General features: G+C 41.0%; 1 protein-coding gene across 3 annotated transcripts in view; it reads right to left on the bottom strand.

The window, feature by feature from the left end:
* Positions 1-1075: 1075 nt before the first annotated feature.
* Positions 1076-23633, bottom strand: part of LOC133459748 (seizure protein 6 homolog) — a 131658-nt gene continuing 109100 nt past the window's right edge. The window contains exons 5-18 of one of the 3 annotated variants that reach the window (XM_061740006.1): positions 21541-21726; positions 19906-20074; positions 19271-19437; positions 18987-19181; positions 13515-13653; positions 6977-7173; positions 6007-6201; positions 4825-5016; positions 3457-3651; positions 3287-3325; positions 3060-3168; positions 2875-2971; positions 2186-2259; positions 1076-1529 (exon numbers count right to left, since the gene is read on the bottom strand). In XM_061740006.1, the coding sequence (XP_061595990.1) occupies positions 2233-2259; positions 2875-2971; positions 3060-3168; positions 3287-3325; positions 3457-3651; positions 4825-5016; positions 6007-6201; positions 6977-7173; positions 13515-13653; positions 18987-19181; positions 19271-19437; positions 19906-20074; positions 21541-21726 (1907 nt within the window). In that variant the 3' untranslated portion in view covers positions 1076-1529; positions 2186-2232. Of the gene's footprint in view, positions 2972-3059; positions 3169-3286; positions 3326-3456; positions 3652-4824; positions 5017-6006; positions 6202-6976; positions 7174-13514; positions 13654-18986; positions 19182-19270; positions 19438-19905; positions 20075-21540; positions 21727-23633 lie in introns of all 3 variants that reach the window. The other 2 variants (XR_009784069.1, XM_061740005.1) reach the window with 2 other exon arrangements.

The following is a 23633-nucleotide window of genomic DNA, read 5'->3' as shown; positions in this document are numbered from 1 at the left end:
GTGCACTACCTTTCATCCAGTGATGCCAGGGGTAGGGTCCGACTCCCCACAATCCTGAAGAGGCAGGTTTCAAAAATGAAAATATATATTTCTCCCAGATCTCCCTGTTTTAAAGACAGCTATTGGACTGATGCCAACTCCTCCTCAGCTGAACCTTAATCATGTGTCTGTGTTGTAAATGTTGCCCCATCATACCAACATTTAATCTAATTTATTAGTCTTTCTTGTAGTTTTTCCCATTGAATGTTAAAGAAGTCGACATTTTTTGAAGAATTAAACCATTATGAGCAGGGATGCACTAGATATAATGTGCATAATTTACAAATAGTAACTGGAGGAGAGCAGTTTGGGTCAAGAGAGCCTGAGTAGAAACGCATCCTGCATTCCTCAAGTCCTACTTGTTGCTATTCTGCCATCTAGAGGTAAAGAAGAGCCTGCACACACACATTTCATTGTTTTCATTTGACAGGAAACGTTTCAGTCATACAGAGATGACAGGATTCAAACAACTTTACTGCATTCCCCTCAGCATGCCGCCAGGATCAATATTTTGTTATTTTTATTAAATACACCACGACTGTTTGGCAAAAAGACACACATCTTTTTCTTTTTCAATATATGTATTTATTTTACACATTTCAAGTTCCAAATTATTATGTAACGTAATCATTCAAATGTTTGCACCAGCAGCCTGCATTAGCACGTCAAATCCAGAGTCAGGGGACTTTTCAGGTGTCATTTCTGTGTCTGCTAATGCCGAGATGCAAGCACGTCCTGGATTAAACCGATGCGCTGCCACTGATCTGTAACAGACTTTACAGCGTGATAGAAGAACAACGAGGACGGTGGTATTTATAACAGGTCCCAGATGAAAATATACATCTGAAAAATCCTCCAAGGCTAAATGTAAGTGAAACAACTTGTTGAAAAGACTCCAAATGATGGGAAAAGCTGAACACTGGGAGGAGTGCTACACTGAACCTGGATATATAAAATAATACTTAAGCCAAAGAACCGGTTTTATAAACAATTTCACATGTCGTTTCTCAATTTATAGTCAGTCGTGAGGCACTCATATTGGACAGGCAGTTTATTTACAAAGAGCAGTCCCATACGCACAGAAAGAAAACAAAGAAACGATGGCAAATTTTTCCAAAGAGTTGTGGGTGGTGAGATATCGACCCAAACAGCATCAACAATCAAATCACCATTTCCTTCCGCTTATAAATACCAGATCATTTGGGTAGGTGTACTCAGAAACATACAATCACCAATGGTCATTGACAACTTACTTTATAAAAATATCACCACGGCGTTACACAGATTCACAGATTTTTGACCGTGGAAAAAAAGACATATTTACAATAATACAAACGGAGGAGAAAATGAAATCAAAACAAAATGGGAACAAAGAAAAAAAAGGTTGGAGGAAAGATGAGCAGTGCAGAGACGGTTCCCAAAAGGCAAAGCTTGAGCAATTCTTGTTTTAGGGTCTTTAAACAGACACCTCTTAATCTTTTTAATTTGTCCTGCAAAGACCAGACAGACGATTAAAAACAGCTTGATAACGACAAGGTGCTGAAATTCCACAAGAGCATTTCAACTTTTGCAAAAATATTATTTTTGAACAGGAAAAAGATGTGCTGTAATACATTCCTCTTTTATCATGCGGTAAAACAACTATGAAAACATTTGTTCTGATATGACATTATGTGCAGAATGAGTAGGATGACATCAGATTAGGAAGACTATTATTTATTTAACACAGACTGTACAAGATGTTTTATTGTCACGCTCTATTTCAGTCTGGAGCATTTTGTAGAACTTTAAAGGACCAATGATTCATCATAAATATGAAAAATAGCTCAAATATTTACAAAAGAAGGTCTAAAGATGGATGAATCACTGCAGCAGACTTTTTGTAAACTAGAAAATAAACTGAATTTCATTGTATATAATTTGCAAAACAAAAATATGACCAGTTTTCTTGACACAAGCTACTATGAAACATGTATATTGTGCTTTTTTTAAATGATAATATTACACAAATTCAATAAATAAATGTTTTCAAAGAAAAAAAGGTAATAACAAATATTGTTTTAAACTGAGATCAAATGAGTACGCTAAAAACATATTGTTTAACAGTGAGCACGTTTTGCTCTGAATATTAAAAGAAAAGTCTCACCTTATAGTTGTTGTGCAGTACAGCCAAAGGGGAAATACTGACAGGGTTTAGTATCTACAACGGGTCTGCCAGTGCTGACAAAGCAGAGAAAAAAAAAGATAAACAGAAAACCTACGTGAAAAAAGCAAATGCTATGAGCAAATTAGCCCCATCAATGAGTTAGTTGGTTCAGCTACTTGTGCACTCTGTACAACAGTTGTTAAGATAATCTCCTTTTTAATAGTTTTACAGAATTAGCTGATTTCAATTTAAATAAAAATACATAAATAAGCAACAACATGCCCATACAATTTCATTTCTATAAAACAATAATCCAATTTATACTAAAATGCTAAAATGTGCACACTTATGGATTGACATGGTGAATGATGCTACAATGGAATAAATACAAGCCCAACATTTCACTCACAGTCCACCAAATGGATGATGCAGAAATCAAACATGCAGGTGACCTTTGAAATAAAACAATAGGATGATGGAAAGTGTCATTTCTGTCACAACTCTATGTATTAGCCCAGCAGCTCTGACTGATGGTGAACAGGGTGATGGGAGAGGAAGCTGAGTGCACCCTCTGGTGGCGAAGCAGGAGATGACGGCGATGAGATGAAAGTCGGGATGGGAGAAGATCAAGACAGCACACTGGTGTTCTGTGAATCCACATCTCGCATGCTCATGACATCGCTACTTACTCCGCTCTCATATATAGGGTTGTCAAAAGCTGACTCTTCTGTCATGTTGTCATACGGGGGCGAGGATGTCGGCATTCTGATCGACTTCCCTTGGAGTCTGGGCAGAGCGCAGAAACAGGAAAACAAAACGTAAAAACCTCTTTGGAATTGCAAATCAAATGCTAAAGTTTAAAGCGTTCACTTACTTTGCAAAGTAGAAATAAATCCCCAAAACAATCACCATGACGACTGCCGTCGGAATAAAAACGGCAAGAGTGATATTGGTTCCCTCCATTCCATAATCCACATTAACAACTAAAAGTGAAAACAGGGGGAGAAGAAAACACACACAATATGCATCATTTCTGCGACCTATCCCCAACAAAGTAATGTCAATATAATTGGTTTTGTGATGTTTTGAAACAAGACTCACCATCAAGCCTGCGCTCATTCACATTTTGCGATGACGACGCTAAAAAGACACATAGACACGCACAAACACGATAAACAACCTTTGAAAGGTCTTTACACTTTTAAACACCATAAAAACCTATATCAAAGTATTTGGACGATGAATGAAGGTTGCTTTAGTCTTTGTGTCACCTCTGCAGGCGGGAGGAGTGCTGTTCCACTGAGAGGGGTGTCCAGGGACACAGTAGATGGTGGCCCCGCCCTGCAGCTCGTAGCCAGCGTGGCAGGAGAAGCTCAGCGTCTCTCCAGCTTGGTAAAAGGCCTTTTCAGTGCTCTGCACGCCCGTGGAAGCCGCGCCAGGGTTCCTGCATGGTTCGTACTTTTCAGCTGAGGAAGGAGAAAATAAATAAGAAAATCTGGTTTTGACCTTGGAAACATTGACAGCACAGCGTTGTTGTCTGCTATCACCTCAGCGGTGAAGGAAAAACTTGGAGTAAAAGAAGACATTGTGTTATGTCTACATAACGTACGTATGTGTGAGAAACTTCCTGCTCGTGTATTTAGGCCCTCCAGAAAAACGCGATTATGCGATCGCATAATTCATTGCATAATCAGCCAAATGGCACAGATTACGCGGGGATACATTTATTCCTAAAAGGGCGCATATTTGCCGCGATGATTGCATATGTCCGTGCTGAATATGCAAATTATGCGGGGCTCGCTTGATTTCACAATAGCCGCACATTTTCGCATAAAGTTTGGAAAAGGGGGGAAGTGTTGTGAGTGACATGTCGGGACGCCCGGTCGCGACGTGCGGGACCCGCCCGGGCACCTCCGCACCCCTCGCAGAAACCGCCACCCCCCAAACAGCAGCTCTCACCCGCGGGGGTGAGAGGTACAAGGGAGTGCCGTCTCCGTCGAGCCCCCCGCTTGCGTGGTGGGCACGGCTGCCGGTGGTCTCAGGATCCGCGCTGACCGCGTACCACTGCACCTGTGAAGGCCGGCGGAGGCGGACGCACGCTCCCATCCACTTGGGGGATCTTGGCGGCGGACGCGTGGGGTGATGGAGCTCTGGCTTGTCCCCTCGCCGCGCCGGCGTGCCCGGCAATCACCCGAGCACTGAGCCGCGGGCTGGAGGGGGAGAGACGGCCGGCCTCCGGGCCGCCACCGCCCCTCTCCTCTCCACCAGCGCTCTCCTTTTTTTTTTTCGCCTACGACCTCAGATCAGACGAGACAGCCCGCTGAATTAAGCATATTACTAAACGGAGGAAAAGAAACTAACAGGATTCCCTCAGTAGCGGCGAGCGAAGAGGGAAGAGCTCAGCGCCAAATCCGCAACTTCCTGCATATTTCGCATATTTTGCAACTTCCCGCAAATTCCGCAACTTCCAGAATATTCTGCAATTTCACTGCATAAAAGTAAATAAAAAACCTGCACATTTAATCGCATAATCAATGATTTTAGCCCGCAAAATCAAGGATTTTAGCCCGCAGAATCAAGGATTTTTGCCCGCGTTTTTCTGGAGGGTCTAGTAGGTGTCTGAGACTCTGCAGACTTACGGACACACTTGGGCAGCCTGTCACTCCACTTGGGCGCGGCCGAGTCTCGGTTGTAGCAGGTGAGGAGACTGGCGCCGGACATGACGTAGCCTTTATTGCAGATAAACCTGACGGTGGATCCAGCGGTGAAGCGGTTGCCTGTGATCACTTTGCGGCTGTGCTCCACGTTTCCAGGATCCCGACATGACAAAACTAGTGGTGTGAAAGTAAGACAGGAAAAAAATTGATTTTTTACGTACAACTTATTCTATTCTTATATTGTTTTTAATATATTCATTTTACAATTCTCATAATTATTCTCATAATTTTGCTTTTGGATGGATATGTTTAAGAAAATGTAAACACCTCAGGGGCGAGCGTTCATGTCAATCCAAACTAATCTAAGGAACAAAGACAAAACGGGCTTTCAAAGGAACATTTAACCTTCTAGGTTTAAAAATTCAAAATCCTTAAGTGCTTAGCCAAAAACCATTTTGTTAAGAATTCCCTCTACTAAATCTCATTATTTTTTCCTTTTTAATCCTCATGACTTGCTAATCTTTCCCTGAAGAAGGCTAACTTTCGCAGTGACAGTCAAGTCACAGCAGTCGTAGCTAAAGGTTTCACAATCATTCAATCAGTGACTAATAATGTTCACTTTTATGAATAATCTTGATTTTTCATGTCTGTTTGTTGCACCCGCGTCTGGATTCTGTGCAGTTCTAGTTGAAACTTTATAACAAAAACCACAATGTTCAGCTAGATTAATACAGATAAAAAGAATAATACATTTGAGTTATTCTGATTTACATCAGCATCTTAAATACAGGATTACTTTCAAAAGTTTCATGGTTGAGAGGAAAAAAGGAATAAGAATAATAAATTCTGACTGATTTTTATTTTTAAAGCAGTTTAACGATGCAACTCAGAGATCTGAGTGCAACTCATCTAAGCAGCAACCTCAGAAAGTAAATGGTGGGTTGTCTTCTCGGTCCGCCAGATTATTGGGTTTCCACACAAAATGCACTGAATGACTACAAAGACCATGAGCAGAATAGAGAAACAGACATTTCAAAAAACTCGTATCATCTAAATATCTCAAAAACTTAACATAAAATAAAAGTTTCCTTTTGAATCTGGTCATCTGATGATGTTTGCATCCTGAGGGTGCACAACGACTCTCGTGCATTTACTTTCACTCACCTTCCTCACATCTCGGCACGTCCCCGCTCCAGGTGAGATCCCACTGGCACATGAGGATCTCCGAGCCCACCAGCGAGAACCCGGGGTAGCACTGGTAGGTGACGACGGTGCCGTGGATCAGGTCGGGGTGGGACGTGCTCTTCCAGCCGTTGGGGATCTCCGGCAGCTCTGGACACGTGTCGTTCCTCGGCACCTCTGTTGGCAAAAGAACAGCCGTGTTGTGTTGGTAGGGCAGTGAAAACACCAAACCCGCAAACGGGAAATCAGGAAGCATGGGAAATATGAATATTATAATGAAAAATGGAAAGCCAGAAATTATTTTCATAATGCTGTAAATTCCTGTATAATACGCAACTGGAATTGTTATTCTGGCAGCAACTCCACAATAAAGGTGTGCGAAACTTCCTCGAGGAAGTATTAATATGCAGCAGCCTCTGCGGGGAATGAATACGACTGCAGAGTTGTGTGTTCTTTGTGCTCTAAACAGCCACGGTTAGAGAGGAAAATGTAAATAGAGGCTTGTGAAGCGTGCTGGGAGGAACACAGCGTGAGGTTTGGCACCAGTCAATTTGTGCCTGTCTAACTGCAGAATACATGGCCGGCAGCACAAAAACACTGGACGAACCCGGCTCATGTGGATGTGTACCCTATTATTGTGCTTCTTTGTTTGCTGTTACTTAATCTTGTGCACCTGGCAGAAGCCAGACGACTGACAGAGACACAGTAAGAGGAGGGAAGAAAGTGGCAAAGAGGGAAAAAAAAAGAAAGGATGATTATATATTCAACACCTGTTGCATTTTTTTTCCTTTTTCCTCGACTCTTTCTTGTCAGGGGTAATTTTACATTGATTTTAGTCAAGCATTTAATCCAAAAACACAATTATAGATTCTTGTAGGGTAAAGAATGAAGTTAGCTTATTTTACAAAACAGAATAACAATTACAGGTAAATAAACAGAGCTGCGGTCTCACCAAAGAAATGAACCACAAAGCCATTGTTGTAGCCGTAGATGTTGGTGGCGGGATCCGACTGAAACTGCAACGTGACATCAGCCATAGAGGTGTAGAGTTTGAAGTGTGGCCGCGTGCCGCTGTACTGGCCCAGGATGTTGGCTGTCAGATCATCTCCATCATAAAAGGTCAGCTGGTCATTCTTACCCAAATTGAGACTGCAGCCACAAGGAAAAAACAAAAACAAAAATGTTGTTTCACATTTACATACAGACAACCAGACTAGTACGTTATCCTGCGATGTCTTTAGAGTTGTGTTGTTTCGAGAGGCCTCACTGTTAGTTTGTGCCATCTTTCTGTGCTGATGAAAAAAACTGATATAAGGCAATGTCAGCAGTCCTATCAAATGTTTAATTCTGTTTATATAAGCTGGAACTGACGTGAAGTAAACACTAAATAATTCATGTGTCTTCTAGCCCCCAATTTCCCTCATGAATATGAACTAACATGCATAGATGGGCAAATGATCACACCAGATCCACAGGAATTAACTAGAGCCACAATGAATCAAGACTGCATAAATGCTTTGGTGACAGAAGACCTGAATACATAGTACAGATTGTGTATATATAAGTAATCTGAACATCTAAACACTGTCCAGTACGTTCAAATGCTTAAGTGTAAGTGAAAATGTCGTACCACAATTTGATACGATCTCTGCTGTCAAAGAATAACTTGGGAATACATTAACCTTTTACTAATATGTCCTTGCTCCCTTTATAGAGCAACAGTAAAGGTTGACATTTAGTCTCATGCATAGGGGACAGTGCACGGGAAAGAAATAATAGGCCACAGTGCTGATTAAAGGGGATTCTGTTGTGAACGCGCTTCTTGCATGACTTCGGGTGCCTGTCAATATATCGGTGATGATTGACTACAGGAGTTTACTGGGTCTGTGTTAACATTCATTAAACTTTGTTGATTAGAAGAAAATGTCATGATACCATTTTTCACCCGTGCCATGTTTGAAAGGAGCTGTGCTTTCTCACCGTAGCTATTAAACCCCCTTTTCCTGCACATAATACTGTACTTGATCATGCCATCAATCATGTACAAAAAAACTAAAAACATTGTTTCTGCATATGAGGTGATGCGCATTTGAATTTGAAATGCATGAAAAAGAAAAGAAAACCCAGCTTCTTTACTATAGATCACAACCTCACATCAAGCCGTCGGTATCTTTTACCCTCCAGAACTGTGAATACATTAAACTGGACTGGTCAAAGGGAGGGAGGGATGGATGGATATCCTGCATATGTAAACCAGTTTACCTCTTGGATTATTACCAAAAACTGGTTTGACTCATCTCATTTACACTGATCAAGATAAGTTTTATTGAGCAATGAAAACCGGGGACGCGTGAAGAACTCACTTTAACTGAAGGATTCAGGACAGTAAACACCTAATAGAGAAGGGTTCTTTTATACTGCGCTGAACTGCATCCTGTGCATGTTGCACCCCTGCCCATTAACAGCTGGGAAAGATTCCTGCAGACCCTATTTGAAATCATACTTACAAAACATTATGTAGCCTGACATAGTTGTAGATTGCATGCTGAAACGGTTAAGAAAGAAACAGTGATAGATACATATGACTAAGTTACTTCTACAGTTTAAACATCTGCTATAGTGAATGTACAAAATGTCATCTTCTAAATCTATATTCATCAAGCTACCAATAACTTCCCTAAAAGACATTGTAGGCAAAGAAAAGGGAGACAGTGAGCGTTTTTTAGAATGACAAAAGCACAGAGCATCACGGTAACCATAGTAACTGATGCCCAGAAATTGCACAAGAGAAGAGGGAATGATTACAGTGTTGCAACAAAACTGAATGTTATTTCTTTGAGCAGCATCCATGGATAAAAAAAAAGATTATGAATGACATGCAGCTGCACTTTGCTGTTCATTATCCAACTCATTTAAATCACTCCATTTTTTTGTATACTGGAAACGTAGAACTTGTATATTTCACAGTACATAAAAAAAAAAAATATGAGTTGCAATACATTCAGATACATATACAGTATATATTCCTTCTATTTCTGACCTGGAAAAAACCAGCTGCACATGCAGAGTGAGGATTGTTAACGTCCGCTGCTGTGACTCAAACCCCCACTTTGAAAATTTTGCCCGGTTTATCATTATCACCCCTGGAGTCTGTGTGCTGAGAAATAGCATGCCAACACTGAAAAGGGGCTGCGCCAAAACAATGTGAATGCGAAAGGGCTGATGGGAAAACTGCAGGCCGTCCATTTCAGCCATTTCATCACTCGGTCAGTCGCGAACGGATTTTCACGGCCGCGCAGATAAACCTTGTGTCGTCCTACCAAATACTAACCTTGTCATATGTGGAGTGACAAATAGCATAGCTTTTCAAAGGTGGAGAAATATGCAGCATTAATTCAGTATTCGTAATGTAAAAATATTCAAGTCTATTCTGCAAGGCGATAAAAAAAGGATATATTCAAACCAAATATATGATAAAGAGAAAAATGTGAAACGTAGATCAAAAGAGAAAAGTGGAGTCAAAGCTCTCGCCAAATTTCAACATACCAAAGTCACTTGGATGAATTCTGACATGTTTTTCCTCCCAAAAGCATTTTTACCTCTTATAAATTAAGACCCCAAGGAGCTGTTGATTGAAGAGACAACAAATATTGATTATGGTTTTCATTTCTAAACTTCAATGAAATAACTCCATCCACATATAGATCTAATGTGTTTTATCAGTGGAATGAAGGCAGGACCTCAAACCAGAAACTTTTTCTTATAGATTAGTTGGATATGTAGATTATAGACAGATGTCGACAGTCAACTTTTTATTTGAATTCTCCTCACAACCTTAGAAGAATGCCAAAAGCATCGAGCCATCAGTCTATATTACATAGCTCTCACTGGTAGGTCACTACAGGTCTTGCTTTCTCTGTAGAAACTTGGAGATCCCACTAACAACCACCTGACTCCTTATTAATAGCTGTCCCTACAAATATTGGACCAGAGTCATTTTCCATTGTGTGCAGCAAAATCAACCTAAGAAGCATTTTCATCGTGTCTCCCATGTTTCAATCAGCTCACTTTTCCTTTCCATGTAGGAGAAACATCAATGATTGTCAGAGTATTGTCGGGGTGCTAGGAGGGTAACATTACAATAATACTTTCTGTGACAAGCCCTTCTACTAGTTGCTCGAGGCGAAAATATGGCTAAGCCACAGCAAAGGATGCAAATGCACAAAACAAAATAGTAACAGTTGAAAAAAGTATAAAGACCTAAACTGTTTTAGAGTTGTCTAATTAGATGAAACTTTTGTTTTTCCCATTGTGGTTTGACTGTGCAAAAAGTTCCAGGTTTTGGTGTAAAAGAACTTTGAGAGAATTGAAGAAGACTCCTCTGCATATAAATGGCACCAGCTCAATTCATCAGATGAGGGGCCGGCGCTTGTTTTTTAACACCTCAAGGCATTTGTCTCCTTCACTGACCTGGCAAGTTTAAAGAAGATACAGCTAATCTCCCCTACCTCAAACAGAATAAAAATGGCTTTCAATGTCATCCCTTCAAAGTCAACCTTTAATGTCTACTGATAGATATATATTTGACACTGCATCCATTCAAATAAATCATTTTGAATATGTAACAGGAGTAATCCCTGCACAAATGGACTTGGGGTGTAATTCTCAGAGCCGCCACCAGAGGGCTCTGTAAACCTGAAAGACTAAAAAGTGTCATCTGCTGTTAGTAAACATGCACAAACATTCATGCTACTGAGAAGGCCTCTTTATCATGTTGTACTGTGAAACATATATCCAGATAAAGTACACTCTGACTGATAATCCACATGCGAACCATTTACCTGTGTGTGTTCTACAGGTGGGGATATCAGCTGTAAACTCTTGTATCTGGTGCTGAAGCCCTGCTCCATGCTAATTAGCAAAGAGCCAGCCCTCCTGTTTGGCCTAAATTAATTAATCAGTCCTCATTATGCACACTGCTTCTCTGTAATTGCCAGCACAGGCACAGTGATGAATGATAACACAGAAAACATTCTCATTAATGTGGAAAAAGTGTGTGCCCACCCTTATAATGAGACAGCTCTTATCCACAAGAGTCTGTTGCACACAAACACACTGGCACAAATTACATGTTGACCAAGCCTTCAGGAATGCTATTCTCAAGCTAAATGGTCAAGACACATAGGTAATGGTAGGGTCTACGGGGATGTGGAGGCTGTCTCGACTGCCGTGGCAGCCACGCCTGAGCAACTTTGAGATAAACTAAAGCCGGACACAGTACCATTAATTTACAGTGAGCAACCTCATGCGGCACGGATTACAACAAACTTTACGCTGCTGCAATTTAAACAGAGATCTCAGAATGAAAATCAGATTACCTCAAATCAAACTTGTTTACCTCTGCATGGACAAAAATCCCCTCTGATCTTTTTGTTTTTTTTTCATTCACCCAAGGTGCACTTGTTGGCTTACAACACAGACATTTAATCACTGAGTCCTAATCTCCATCTAAAGAACAGGGAAGCCTACAGAGAAGCACGCAGGGTCAAATAAACCCCTGTGTTGTATTTAAACAGTGGCTTTTCGTCGGTATTCTCTGATGCTATTATTCCTTTTGGTCTGAGGATGATTTGGAATGATGGCTCTTAAACCAGTCCCTGTAAGCCTGAGAGATAAAGTTTGGAAAATGATGTGCTTTGCAGCCACGAGATGATGTGGACATGCTCGGAAAATATGAACAGGATCACAAACCATCAGTACGTTGCAGTGGTGGAATTTAATCGGTATCTTTTCAGTTACTTTAGAAATATATACAAGTTGGGAGACTTGCACAGTGAAATACACTCATACACACATTCATTTACAAAAATTTTTGTTGTTGAAATGTAAAGACTTTCTGTAAAAAAAATATACATGAAAATGCTGCCCACTGATATTCTAATCTGAGTTGACAAGACTCAGTTTTCCAAATGATATGGATGAAGTTCTGAGTTCATCTGGAGAAGGACCGGGACATAATCAAAGTGGAATAACTGCTCTGAATCACCATCGTCACCGACTGGAAACAGCGGCTCTCAACACTCTCCCCCTCACTGTGAATAAGTGCCAATCTTAGCTCAGCCATGATTCATACTGTATTCATCCTTTATTCATTTTTATTTCCACTTTCTTTTAAATCCACAGAGTCAATCATAATCCGCTACCTGGTTGGTGCCGTAGGTTGCTGATGTAGAGTGTTTGCATAGCCGTAATTCAGCGGTAAAGTGAGCATAGGCTCGCGTCGTAAAAGCCTGCATGCGCCATAGACACGAAATCAGAGCTGAATGCTGATGCGCTCCCAGATTGTGGAGTGCAGTGAAGTGTATTTTACATATGAATCTTTAAACTAATGAAGTGATTCGAATCAGCTGTGATTCATCATAGCTACCTCCACATGCCCTGGTCCACAGAGATGTGCAGTAATGACGGTGATGATGATTTGTTTCGTAGTCGGAGTAGTACTGGGGAGGATTGCAATCCTCATATCCTGCATCCAGACCATTTTATAATTACATTTTAATTCAATCAGACTGTCCGGAAAGAATTATGTACATGAAAAACATCAAACTTGAAGGAAGCAAGTTCATGCATCCATAAATGGCTCCTGTGACCAATGACTTACAGCCGCTGCTGTTGGAGACTCTGTTTGTTGCAACCTCGGGCGCCATTCCCACTGGATTAATTTTAACCTCTTGCTGCCCTCTTGTCTGCAAGTGCTTCAGGCAACAACATATCAGTTATACTCTATTATTTTTGAGCTCACAATGGAATAAATGTGCATGGTAATATTATGGGACTCGCTCAACCGAGGTACACGGCTAAATCCTTGTACGATAATAAGGCAAAGAGGTAGATTCTTATGTCCACACTGCAGTCATTTTGGTTTGAAAGTCAAGGCCCCACGTACCATAGACCTTTCACTTTGTTTTAGGCCCATCGTTTGTGCAGCAAGAGAAGGCACAGATGTGTATAGTGCAGGTGACTTTCACGTAACAGTGATGAGTGAAGGTGAAACAGCGTGCATGTGTCTATTTTGACATCTGTGCATGTGTCCTGAATTACAGTTGGGTAGACCGGATAAGTGGCTCAGAGTAGTTCACTGCCAGAGCATATTCATTTCAAAGCCAACTCTGAGGCAGACACCCGGGAAGTGAGAGCAGGGAGGCTTACTGCCTAATCTGGTCAGAGAGTGAGCTGGAAGCAGAACCGAATTCTTAATGTAGCAGATGTTAAAAACAAAAAAAAGAAAAGCGAAGAAATTAATTAATGACTGCCACCACAGACGGACACGTGTGCATGTGAGTGTATCTTGATGAGAGAACACGCGACAGTGAAGAGCGTGTGTGTGTTTACGTCTGCAGACGGTGTGTTTCATGCCGCCAGGTAAGGGCGACCCCCTCCCCGACTTCCCTGTGTGATTCCTAGATTTACACGTGGGTGTAGTGTCTTACACTTGAATGTCAAGCATGATCCTTTTGTCCTCTTCCACATGGATACCCCAGATGCAGTCCTGCCCCTTGTCGTAGGCCTCTGGCCAATTAGGAGACAACACAACACCAGCAGAGTCTGTGATTTCCCCGCTGCACACGGCTGTAACACACAGAAGCCGCCGGTTAACACAGAGACACACGCTGTTACTAAATTATAGACACAGAAAAATGAAATAGTGCTGCTCTAAACAAGCTTATACGTGACACAGCAACAACTGTATGACCTAACTGAATACATCAACTGTTTCTTTTAAACTACATTTATATTTAGTTCAAAGTGTTGCAACAACACATTCTGTTTTCCAACTCATCACATACTTGACACTTGTTCATTTCATTTCATTTCATTTTATTCTTTATTTCATTCAAAAAACAAAACAATTTAATACAAACACAAATACAAATGTTCCTAACTTATGAATGAAAAGGGAGCAGAAAGAAGAAGAATCTTATCTGATCTGCCCCTTTCACAAATAACATAAATTAAAAATAATAATGAATAAAAAAAAACAACAACTAAGTGAATAAAAACAACAAAATTAAAATAACATTAAATAAAATTACCACCGCCTACGGGTATGTCAATCAAACTCAACATTTTTCGTTATATTTCCTTAACATACAGGCTTTAATTGTTCTTTTGAATGTAATGTTTGATTTGGATTCTTTGTTTTCATGAGCCCTCCATGCAAGTTTTCAACAAACTTTTAAAAGGGGACGTATTTGAAAGAAAAAACAAGAAAAAAAGAACAAAAAGAAAGGTGATTGCATTTGTCAATGGCTTGAAATGCAAAAGATTTCCTGCAGCTCTGAAGTGGGAGGAGCTGCAAAGTCCATTTCAAAGCAGTCACTCTAAGAGACTCCACCCTCTTAGACTATCTGGTATGTAGCGAGCTTAAAGATGTGGTGAAAAAGGTAGCCAGATGTACTGAGTCCCGGCGGTATTTTGATCACAACATGTTACACACATTCAGTGTCAATCTCAACAAATTGGGACAACTTAACTTAGAAAGGACATGACTCGCTCCTTCAGGGTCACGTTGGGACATACAGAGAACTGCCCAGCAGCTGTAATTTGCCAGTTATCCTACTGAAGCAGAGAGAAGTAAACCTAAAGTTTCACCAGTAAACAGGGTGAAGAAGACAGCAACAAACCTTGTTCACATGAGAAGGTTGGAAGTGAAGAAGGAGATCAATGCTTGACTCCAACGCATTAGACTCATGTTTTTTCCTCCCTTCCCTACTCCAACTATTCCATTAGACATTTACCAAGACTTGATTAAGGTAAAGAAATCACTGTGATTAGGAGTTAAAATACAGAATACAATTAATTTTAGTCTGGAAATATTTGCTGACATCTGTCATGTTGTCACGCTGCTGCGTCTTGCAATTATCATGTTATGAGCTCGGGGAATGAGATCAGAAGTGGCGCTTTCAGGTTACCCTGAGCAGTCAAAGCCAACTCAGTGCTACTATGTGATGAATTAAGAAAGATCACGGCTAGATTAGGATGACTCCCACCGGCATTAACCCCAACATTATGTTCTCCTGCTACACTGTCACTATGTGGCCCAGGTCATAAACTGGATGATTCATCCTTAATTAAGAAATGTGAGGACCTCTACTATCAAAAAAATATACATATATTTTTTTTATTTTAACGTAGACACAAAATCATAAGAAATGAATTAATGTATTTTATTGAACATGAATGGACACAACATTACAGAAATGTTAACAGTTAATCAGTCTATTGCAGAGGCACTATTACCTTGCGTATGTAATGCTGCTGCATGATCAAATATTATCCAAAAGAATTATACTACTATTACTTCAAATATCTTAAATCATTGATTCCAGCATTTATTAACATTTAACTAGCAAAGGGAAAAAAAATGCCAAATGCAGAATTTTAAATGAATCTTCCCAGTTCAGGCTGAAGTAGAAAAGCTTGTGTTGTGTTGCCGTTGCAGATGTGTTCCCCGACTCTGCAGCAAGTTGTAACCATGTTTGCAGTCCCTCTGCACTGGTTTCTGCCTTGTCATTTTGTTCTGACAACTTATTCGTGTTGCGGTTTGTTTTTATTTTTATTTTTTATTTTTTGGGGGGGGTAATTAGGCCTATTTGCAGAAGATGTACTTTCCCAACCTCGCCCACTGATCACCAAAGCCACCTCCATCCGTTCGTCCCACCCGTCCTCCAGGTAGAGTTCAGCTCAGTCCATGTGACAAAGGCATCGTAGGTCGATACGTCAATGGCGTTGTTGAATGTGGCAAGAGGCCAGCAGGCTGTCCTCCTCCTGCAGCTGTACCTGTCCGTCGTCAAGGTTATCCACTCCTCCTTTTGTTGGCTTTGTAATCAAGGTTGATGGCTGGCTTTCTCTACCCAGAATGCATTGACCTGCGCAAGACGAGTCCATCCATTATGCATAGCCATTTCTCCCTATTTAAGGTCACTGGGGTCTGCTGGAGCCAACCACTGCTGTCTTGAGTTGTAAGGCACCACTCCATCACAGGTTCACATATAGATATAGACAAACAACCACAAACTCACTCCGAGGGTCAACTTTGGAATCACAGATTAGCTTCACTTGCATGTTTTTGCACCGTGGGAGGGAACCAGAGTACTCAGATAAAAGCCACACAAGAAAGGGGGGAACATGCAAACTCCACACAGAAAGGGCCCCGCTGGGATCTGAACACGCTCCCTCTAGCTGTCCGTTCCTCCCACAGACAAGTCCATGTGATTATAAGGCTGACATCCTTCCACTTTTCTTGTAAATGTGAGACGACTGTGGCGCGTAGAAGACAATGTCTCATCCCCCCTCTGCAGTCGTAGCAGGTGGCAGCTCAAGCTTCTGTCTCACAGTTCCCCCTTTTGTGATTTCCTCATCAGGAGCGGCTGACTATAAGCTCATGAGACTTGAAGAAGTTGTCTGAACATATCAGGCTGGGTCCTCTTAGCCCTTCTGTCATCACTAACATGACACGCTCACTCTGTTTTCTCTACTGGAATCCTCCTGCTGGTGTCCCACTACATAAGTGCATATTGTGAACATAGCTGGAACATGCATCACAGAGTTAACAACTTTACTTTAAAAAAGCATCAAAATGGGGAAATCATCTGATATCAAAACCACAAGAATTTATATGTTGATCTTATCAAGTACTGGTATGATTAAAAAAAAAAAAAGAAGGAAATCAGAACACGTCTTTTGTCCGCTGGGACTTGCTTTGTACATGAGACGCAGCTGTTCCACCTACTTGTGCCAGGGTCCCTAATTGCACCCAGTTTGTCAGTGATGCACCGCACAAGTCTGAAGCTCCATACACGTGGGAAAGACCATTTTAAGGGACACACTGACACAAAACAAGTGCTTGTCTTCCCTTAGCATCCCGAGCCTTTAAAGGTATTGTGACATCATTTTTAACATGCTTTTAACACTATTAAAAGTCTTGGCCAACATCCCTCAAATGTGTCTAAAAGAGTGTAACAAGAAAAACTTCACTCTAGTACTCCATTCCTGGCTTTTTATTACAGTGTTTTTTGCGCCGTGAAAAACGCTTCCTTTTCTCCCTTTCCTGTCAATCATTGCGCCGCTCCTCCTCCAAACCTCCTCCTCCTCCAGCCATACGCTCACAGCGGCGTCGGAGAGTTAAGCCGGGAGCGACAGGCGAAGCACGGAAAAGCAGCAGGGCGAACCACAGCAAACAATCATAAAAATAAAGGCATGCAAGCAGCAGTGTCCCCTTATCTTAAGTCCAGTCAGTGGCCGCGGGTCTTCTTAGCAGTTGTCCTCGGTGATGAGAACAAAAGAGGCTCTAAACAGCTCCGTGTTAAGCCTGATTTATGGTTCCGCGTTAAATCGACGCAGAGCCTACGCCGTAGCGTTCAGCGTACGGTGCGCGTCGCCGCGTAACCCTTCGCCGTAGGCTCTGCGTCGGTGTAACGCGGAACCATAAATCAGCCTTTATGGTGCGCTGGAGAGGAGAGGAGGCAGGGAGCTGGGTGGAGGGGGCGGTGATTTAGCGGGTCTATACGTAACGACCCGCCAGCAAACCACATGCGCCGTTTTTGCACAGTTATGCGGAAAATCCCAGAAAGCACACAATACACTGAATGTTAAAAGTTAGTTGTTTTTTGGGTGTAATTGATGTCAAGACACCCAACAAAACACAAAAAATCAAGAAAAATTTGTTTTTCATGTCACAATCCCTTTAAACACCCACCCGTGTTAGAAGCTCCATATTTAATTCAGGGTCAAACACATCAGCTGTCCTTCATTTTTGTCCATAACGTTTCAGCCTCTCCATATTTGCCAAGTCAGTGACAATTTCTCCAGTGGCTGGAAGGAGACAAAGTTTATGCTGTAAAATGTTGGATGTGAAAGAAAGGAAGCCAGTCCTCTGGAACCTGAAGTCATGACCCACTGGTTTTGGCATCAGACGACATTAAATGTCTCCCTCCGTGCCTTCAGATGTCTTCATCTTAGTCATTTCCATCTGAGGGGCTATAATCAGAGATTCCACCCATGTTGCCCTCCTCCTCCTCTGAAACAATCACTGCCTGCTTGTGCATCATCAAAGATGTTGACAGTAAGTCTTTCTGCCATCATAGACACATTCATGTGGAGATATTTTTGTATATCCTGAATATGCAATAAAACAGAAAAGAAAAACAATGTGGACTGGAAATTTATGTTCTATTACAAGTAAAACAAAACTAAATCTGTCTTGCTTGTGAACTCAAAATGTTCCTTTCTTACTAATCCAAAAGTTGTGGAAGCTGCTGGGCTGAATGTTCCTGGGCTGTAACTAAACCCAAACAGGCCAGTCGCAACCGAAGCAAAGGATGCAGAGCAACACAAAAACAAATTCTATCCGGGGTGTTTTCGGTGCTGTTTGAGTAAAAATAGGTCAGATATGACCAAAACAGTACGAGAATAATGTGTTGATATAATAATGTGTATATATATATATATATATATATATATATATATATATATATATATATATATATATATAAAAGAGTGCCATCAAGATGAGAGGGTTTCGCAGGCTGTTATTAAATATAGCGCATATTCTGTGTACTGTAGCAGCATTCGACCGAGGGCAGAAATTCTATGCTTTTAATCTTGAGCACTTCTAAAATCTGCCCTGCAAGCACATATATCAAAGTACATCATTGTTATAATTTTAAGAGGAAATTTATCATTGATCAGAGGGAAGCAGCTTAGGAAGATATAATTAACTGCCAGTGCTATTTGATATTTGAACAAAAAAAGACGTCCCTAACTCCTGAAAAGATCAGAAAGGCACAATAAAAACCTTGGGTTCTGAAGTCATATCAGACTCAAGACTTCTCCACTGGAAGCTCTTTTAAAAAAAAAAAGGCTTATCACCCTGCTTTAGGAGATGACACAATCTCACTCACCCCTGCAGGCCGGCTCCGTCTCATTCCACTGTGGGTTCTGTGCATCCACACACTCAATAACCACAGAGCCCTGCTCCAGCGTGTAGCCGGGGTCGCACGAGAACTCAGCCACTGCTCCCACGCCGTAGCTGGAGTCGCTGCTGCTGAAGTTGCCGTACTTGACGAACGGCTCGTAGCACATCCCCTTCGCAAAAGCTGCGGACACAAAGTAAAATGGCAGTAGAGATAAGTGGCATTTACAAAATAATATTAGAAAGTTCGCACAATCTGTGTGGCGGGCCTGCCTTCGTATCTGATGGCTGCACCGGTGGAGGTCATCGTCCCATCCGTGGTGAACTCTACGAACAGGTAACGTCCAGTGCTGAGCACACCCTCGTTAGGCAAGTACTCAACCTCATAGGAGTCGTACACAGGAGCAGAGTCTATGTTGTTTCCATTTTTTATCAGCAGCCTAAATAAAAAAAATGAAAAAAAATGGAAAAAAAAGATTATATGACACAGTCAAATAGATGTAAATATGAAAAGCACAGGCACAAAAAGATACCCTAAAAGGTAGCCGAGAGCTGGTGACTAATCTGGTTGCGGCTTTAGAAACTTTTTGAAAATTATCTCAATAGAAAGCGTTTCACAATTGCTGCCGCTTTCGCCCTCACTCTCAATCCCTTTAGCAGAATGCTCTTAAAAGAATCAAACGATAAAAGGACCTTTTTCCAATTTATCTGCCACCCCTTTAGAAATTTTTGGTCATTTACAGCCCTTGACAGCTTCATGCTCTATTCACAGAGAATACCATCATGCAAACAGCGAGTGTTACGCTTGATATCATCCTCCATTAGATAAACACTCACAAATTCAGTCTTTTACTGTACGTTGCCTTTCAACGTGAGTGTTTTAGAATTTACCGGCGTGCATAAATCACCTGTCATCATCCTCGGCCAGGGCGACCTTCTCGAAGTGAATGTGGAGCCGGTGGTCTTCGGGGGCTTCTAGCACCCAGTGACAGGTGAGGTTGTTGCTGTAGTTGCTGGGAAACCCAGGAGAGACAATTCGACCGTAGGTGGCATTTTTTATCATTCCCCCACAGGATGCTACATGAGAAGAAACAGAGTAAGAAAAGATAGGAAGAGGACAAAAGAGTTGGAGGGTAAAACTGGATGAGGAAAGTAATGAAACCAACTATGGAAGGGGGGATTTAAGAGAAAAGTCACAGTGTGAGCGCAGATTGCATCGATATTCAGTGGACTGTGGCTGGGCTCGGCGGCTCTCCTGGGTCTGAGAGTGTCTCATTGTTTGAGAAGAGTGCGGTAAAATGGCAGCAGTAACACTATCAGTTCAGAGCAGCTGCAGGAAGACAAAGTGAAAGGCCGAAACAGGCAGATGAGCCTTTACAAGCAGGAGACAGACAGCATAGAGGCCCAATTCCAATTAAGGCAGTGGGGTCCAATAGCCTTGTTTTGCCCCATCTCCAAAGAATAGCTCCCTGTGCTGCTAATCGCATGCAAAACACACTCCATTGGCCTCTCAAATCAACTCAGTGGAAACCTTTCATTACTTGAAATTACCTGCTGTCTCAGGAAAAGCTGATGAGGAAAAAGAAGCACACTTGATTTACTTTCTTAGCTTCTTAAATTAGTCATTTTGCTCATGATTTTAATAGTAAAAACTGCCTTGAGTTTTCCTTTGCAGAGATATGAGCTTCTAGTTAAACATTTGGGCAAAATTACAAACCTAAATAAAAAAGAGTTAAACATAAAAAAAGAAAGAAAAGAAAGAAAAAGTTTGTAATCGCTATTACAAGTCTCTTATTGCCGTATGCAGTATAAACACAACACATTACACGTTTTAGCGGATCAAATTAATTGGCCGAATTGATTCAAATGTATTTTTACTTTCAGGCCTACGACACATTCTGACAACTTTTTTGTTTTTGTTTTTGTCGTTTTAGGTTGGAATGGGTTGGGTTGGGATGGGGCTGCACGCAGGTCAATCCAATATTGATATGGATCAATACAAAACATTAGGTTATTACTCTACAATGTGTGGTGGGTCATCACAAACATTTAATGAGGATTGAATTCAATTAAAAAAAAAGAAAGAAGCTATAATTTGAATTTCTGAAGTTAATTTCATATTGTTGTGGTTCACAAAGGTTTCATGTGATTATATCACCTGAATTACTAAGGATGCAGTGGCGTCTTCAAACATCAGCCTGGTATGCATACAATTCCTAAAGATTCCTTGTTTAACAACTTTTGTTGTTCCCCAAAGATTTGTCCCTTTCATAGATAGTGGATTTCCACAATATTACAAGTATCTTTGCGTGTCTTTTTTCCTTCTTGAAATGCAAATCCATTTTGTGTGCTTAAGAGACACCCAGACAGTGTTTACTTCTTGATGGTGATTCAGAATAATTATTAGCTCACATTTTACAAATTGAAGTAGAGTAATGGAGTAAAGTGGAGTAATTAAAGGTAATTTCCACTAACAAATACCTTATGTTGTGCATTTTGAGCTGTTTTGTCATCGCAGACTGAAGATAATGAATGCTTCTTACCCACACATGAGGGTTCTTTTCCACTCCAGTAAGGTGTGGTGGCATTGCGGCACGTTAGCATTTTGGGACCATGCAACCTGTAACCTGTGAAGCATCTGAAGTAGGCTTCTCCGCCCGGGTGGAGGTGTGTCACTGAAACTTCTCCTCCAGCAGGCTCTTTGGGGAATGAACAGCTGAGCACGAAGGCTGGAGAGGACAGGAACAGAAAGGTACAAAACTAATGAGTTACTTTCTTTCAACGCTGTGATGAGGCACAGGTCCAGCAGGTCAGCTGATAAGAGCTGGCACCCCCAACCCCCGGCTCAACCCTTAACCCCAACTTTGCCTTAGTTTGAATTATATGACTATTTAACAACTAAAAAAGACAACAGTGTCACACAGTTTAATGAGAAAGATATAGAATTTCATCTGAAAAGAGATGTTTATTCTTAATGGTTGAAAAAAATGTTATATAAAGAAATAGTTCAAATTAAATAGTTATAATGAAATATGCGCAAAAAGGCCATTTAGAGGTACAACATGACACAAATTATACAGAAAAAAGGTCATGAAATGTTTCATGCTTTTTAGTCTGATATGGTGGGTGGAAATGGAAAAAAGCAGCATAATTTAACATAAAACTAAAACTTAGTAAACATAAATCCATTTCTGGGAATTTGTTTTCCTCATATATATGCGTTTTTGTGGGTTCTATGTAAAACTTTGGCCACATGTAACGGCTGTACATAAGGATTCCTGCTCGATCAGACTCTAGGACGAGAACAAACATTGACATTGTTCTGTTTTATCTGAATTATGATATTTTGGCTCATGCGGCACTTTGGGCTTCCAAGGTCTGTAAGGAAACGGCAACATAGCATTTTACATTTACACGTGGGTGTCCTCTCCCGGTATCCAGACTTGGCTTGTAAGTCTGCGGCCTTGATTTTATCCTTGTGTTTGGTTTCACCTCTACAGAGTTGCTCTGAACTTACGAGTTGATTGCTTCTATTACTTTTTCCAATTGTCTGTAGTTTTTTTCAATTTATGATTATCTAAAAACATAGCACATTTCCTTTTGTCTGCTTTACTGAAAGTTTCTCACTTGGAAAAAACATTTGCTGGTGTTGTCTGTATCTTGTCTGTATACCGGTAGTTATGGAGAGGTTTTACGAAGGGACAGGAGAGAGTTCATGGGCCTCTGCTCCTTACACTTTCATAAATATCCAAATCCAGTCCTATGGAAGCAAAGGTTTGTGAAGTTATGACTCTTAATACTTCTCTAGATACATTTTTATGCTAAGGGTAATAAGGCTTCAAAACCTGTTAGCATATCCCTGTTAGTAAAATGCATATAACTTTATACATCTTAAATATTGTTAAATAATTTGATATATATCACCAGAACGACATATCACTACATGAATCACATATTGTGAAAATGGCTGATAAAAAGGGTGGGTCGCTGGGTCATGTTTTTTATTTTTCATTTCCCGGGGTTTCAATCATTTGTTATTTTACTGTTTATACAATTCGGGCACGGAACAAAATGTCAGATTCTGGCCAAAACTGCCAACAATGTCAACTGACGGTGGAGCATAATCTACTGTGTCCTGCATTGTGTAAAACCGCCGCCGCGTTGTTTCATTATTGACCATGTTGTCTCTCCTCGCAGCCAATGTTGAACATATTTGGATATAATCGGCGAGGGCAAATTGCTTTTCCATTATTTCTGCAAATACATCCTGTGCTGTGCTTCATCCGTCTGTCTCTGTCTCTCAGATACATACAGAAATGTATGTGCGTTCTGTTAATTATACGTACTGTAGCATCGCCGTGCAACAAACTGTGTGATTGATGATACTGCTAAGACTTTGACAACTGAATGTAGGGTGTTGCTGATCAGCTGAGGATCAAATTGGGCTTGTAAAGTGATAACTGGAGGAAGAATAGCCTATGCCATGGTTGCCAAAGAGTAATGTTGGCTATAGGGGGAGATCAATGTCCCTAGACTTTCTTTGAATTGTTTTCCTGTCCCTGTTTTTAAATAAATAGTAGTAGAATGGGATGGAGTTGACATGGATAATGAAGTAAGCTAAGCAAGTCTTTAATGG

This window comes from Cololabis saira, chromosome 14 (assembly GCF_033807715.1).
Source record: "Cololabis saira isolate AMF1-May2022 chromosome 14, fColSai1.1, whole genome shotgun sequence".
Classification (NCBI taxonomy): domain Eukaryota; kingdom Metazoa; phylum Chordata; class Actinopteri; order Beloniformes; family Belonidae; genus Cololabis; species Cololabis saira.
The sequence above is the reverse complement of the archived record's forward strand: the minus strand, read 5'-3'. Positions and strand labels throughout refer to the sequence as shown.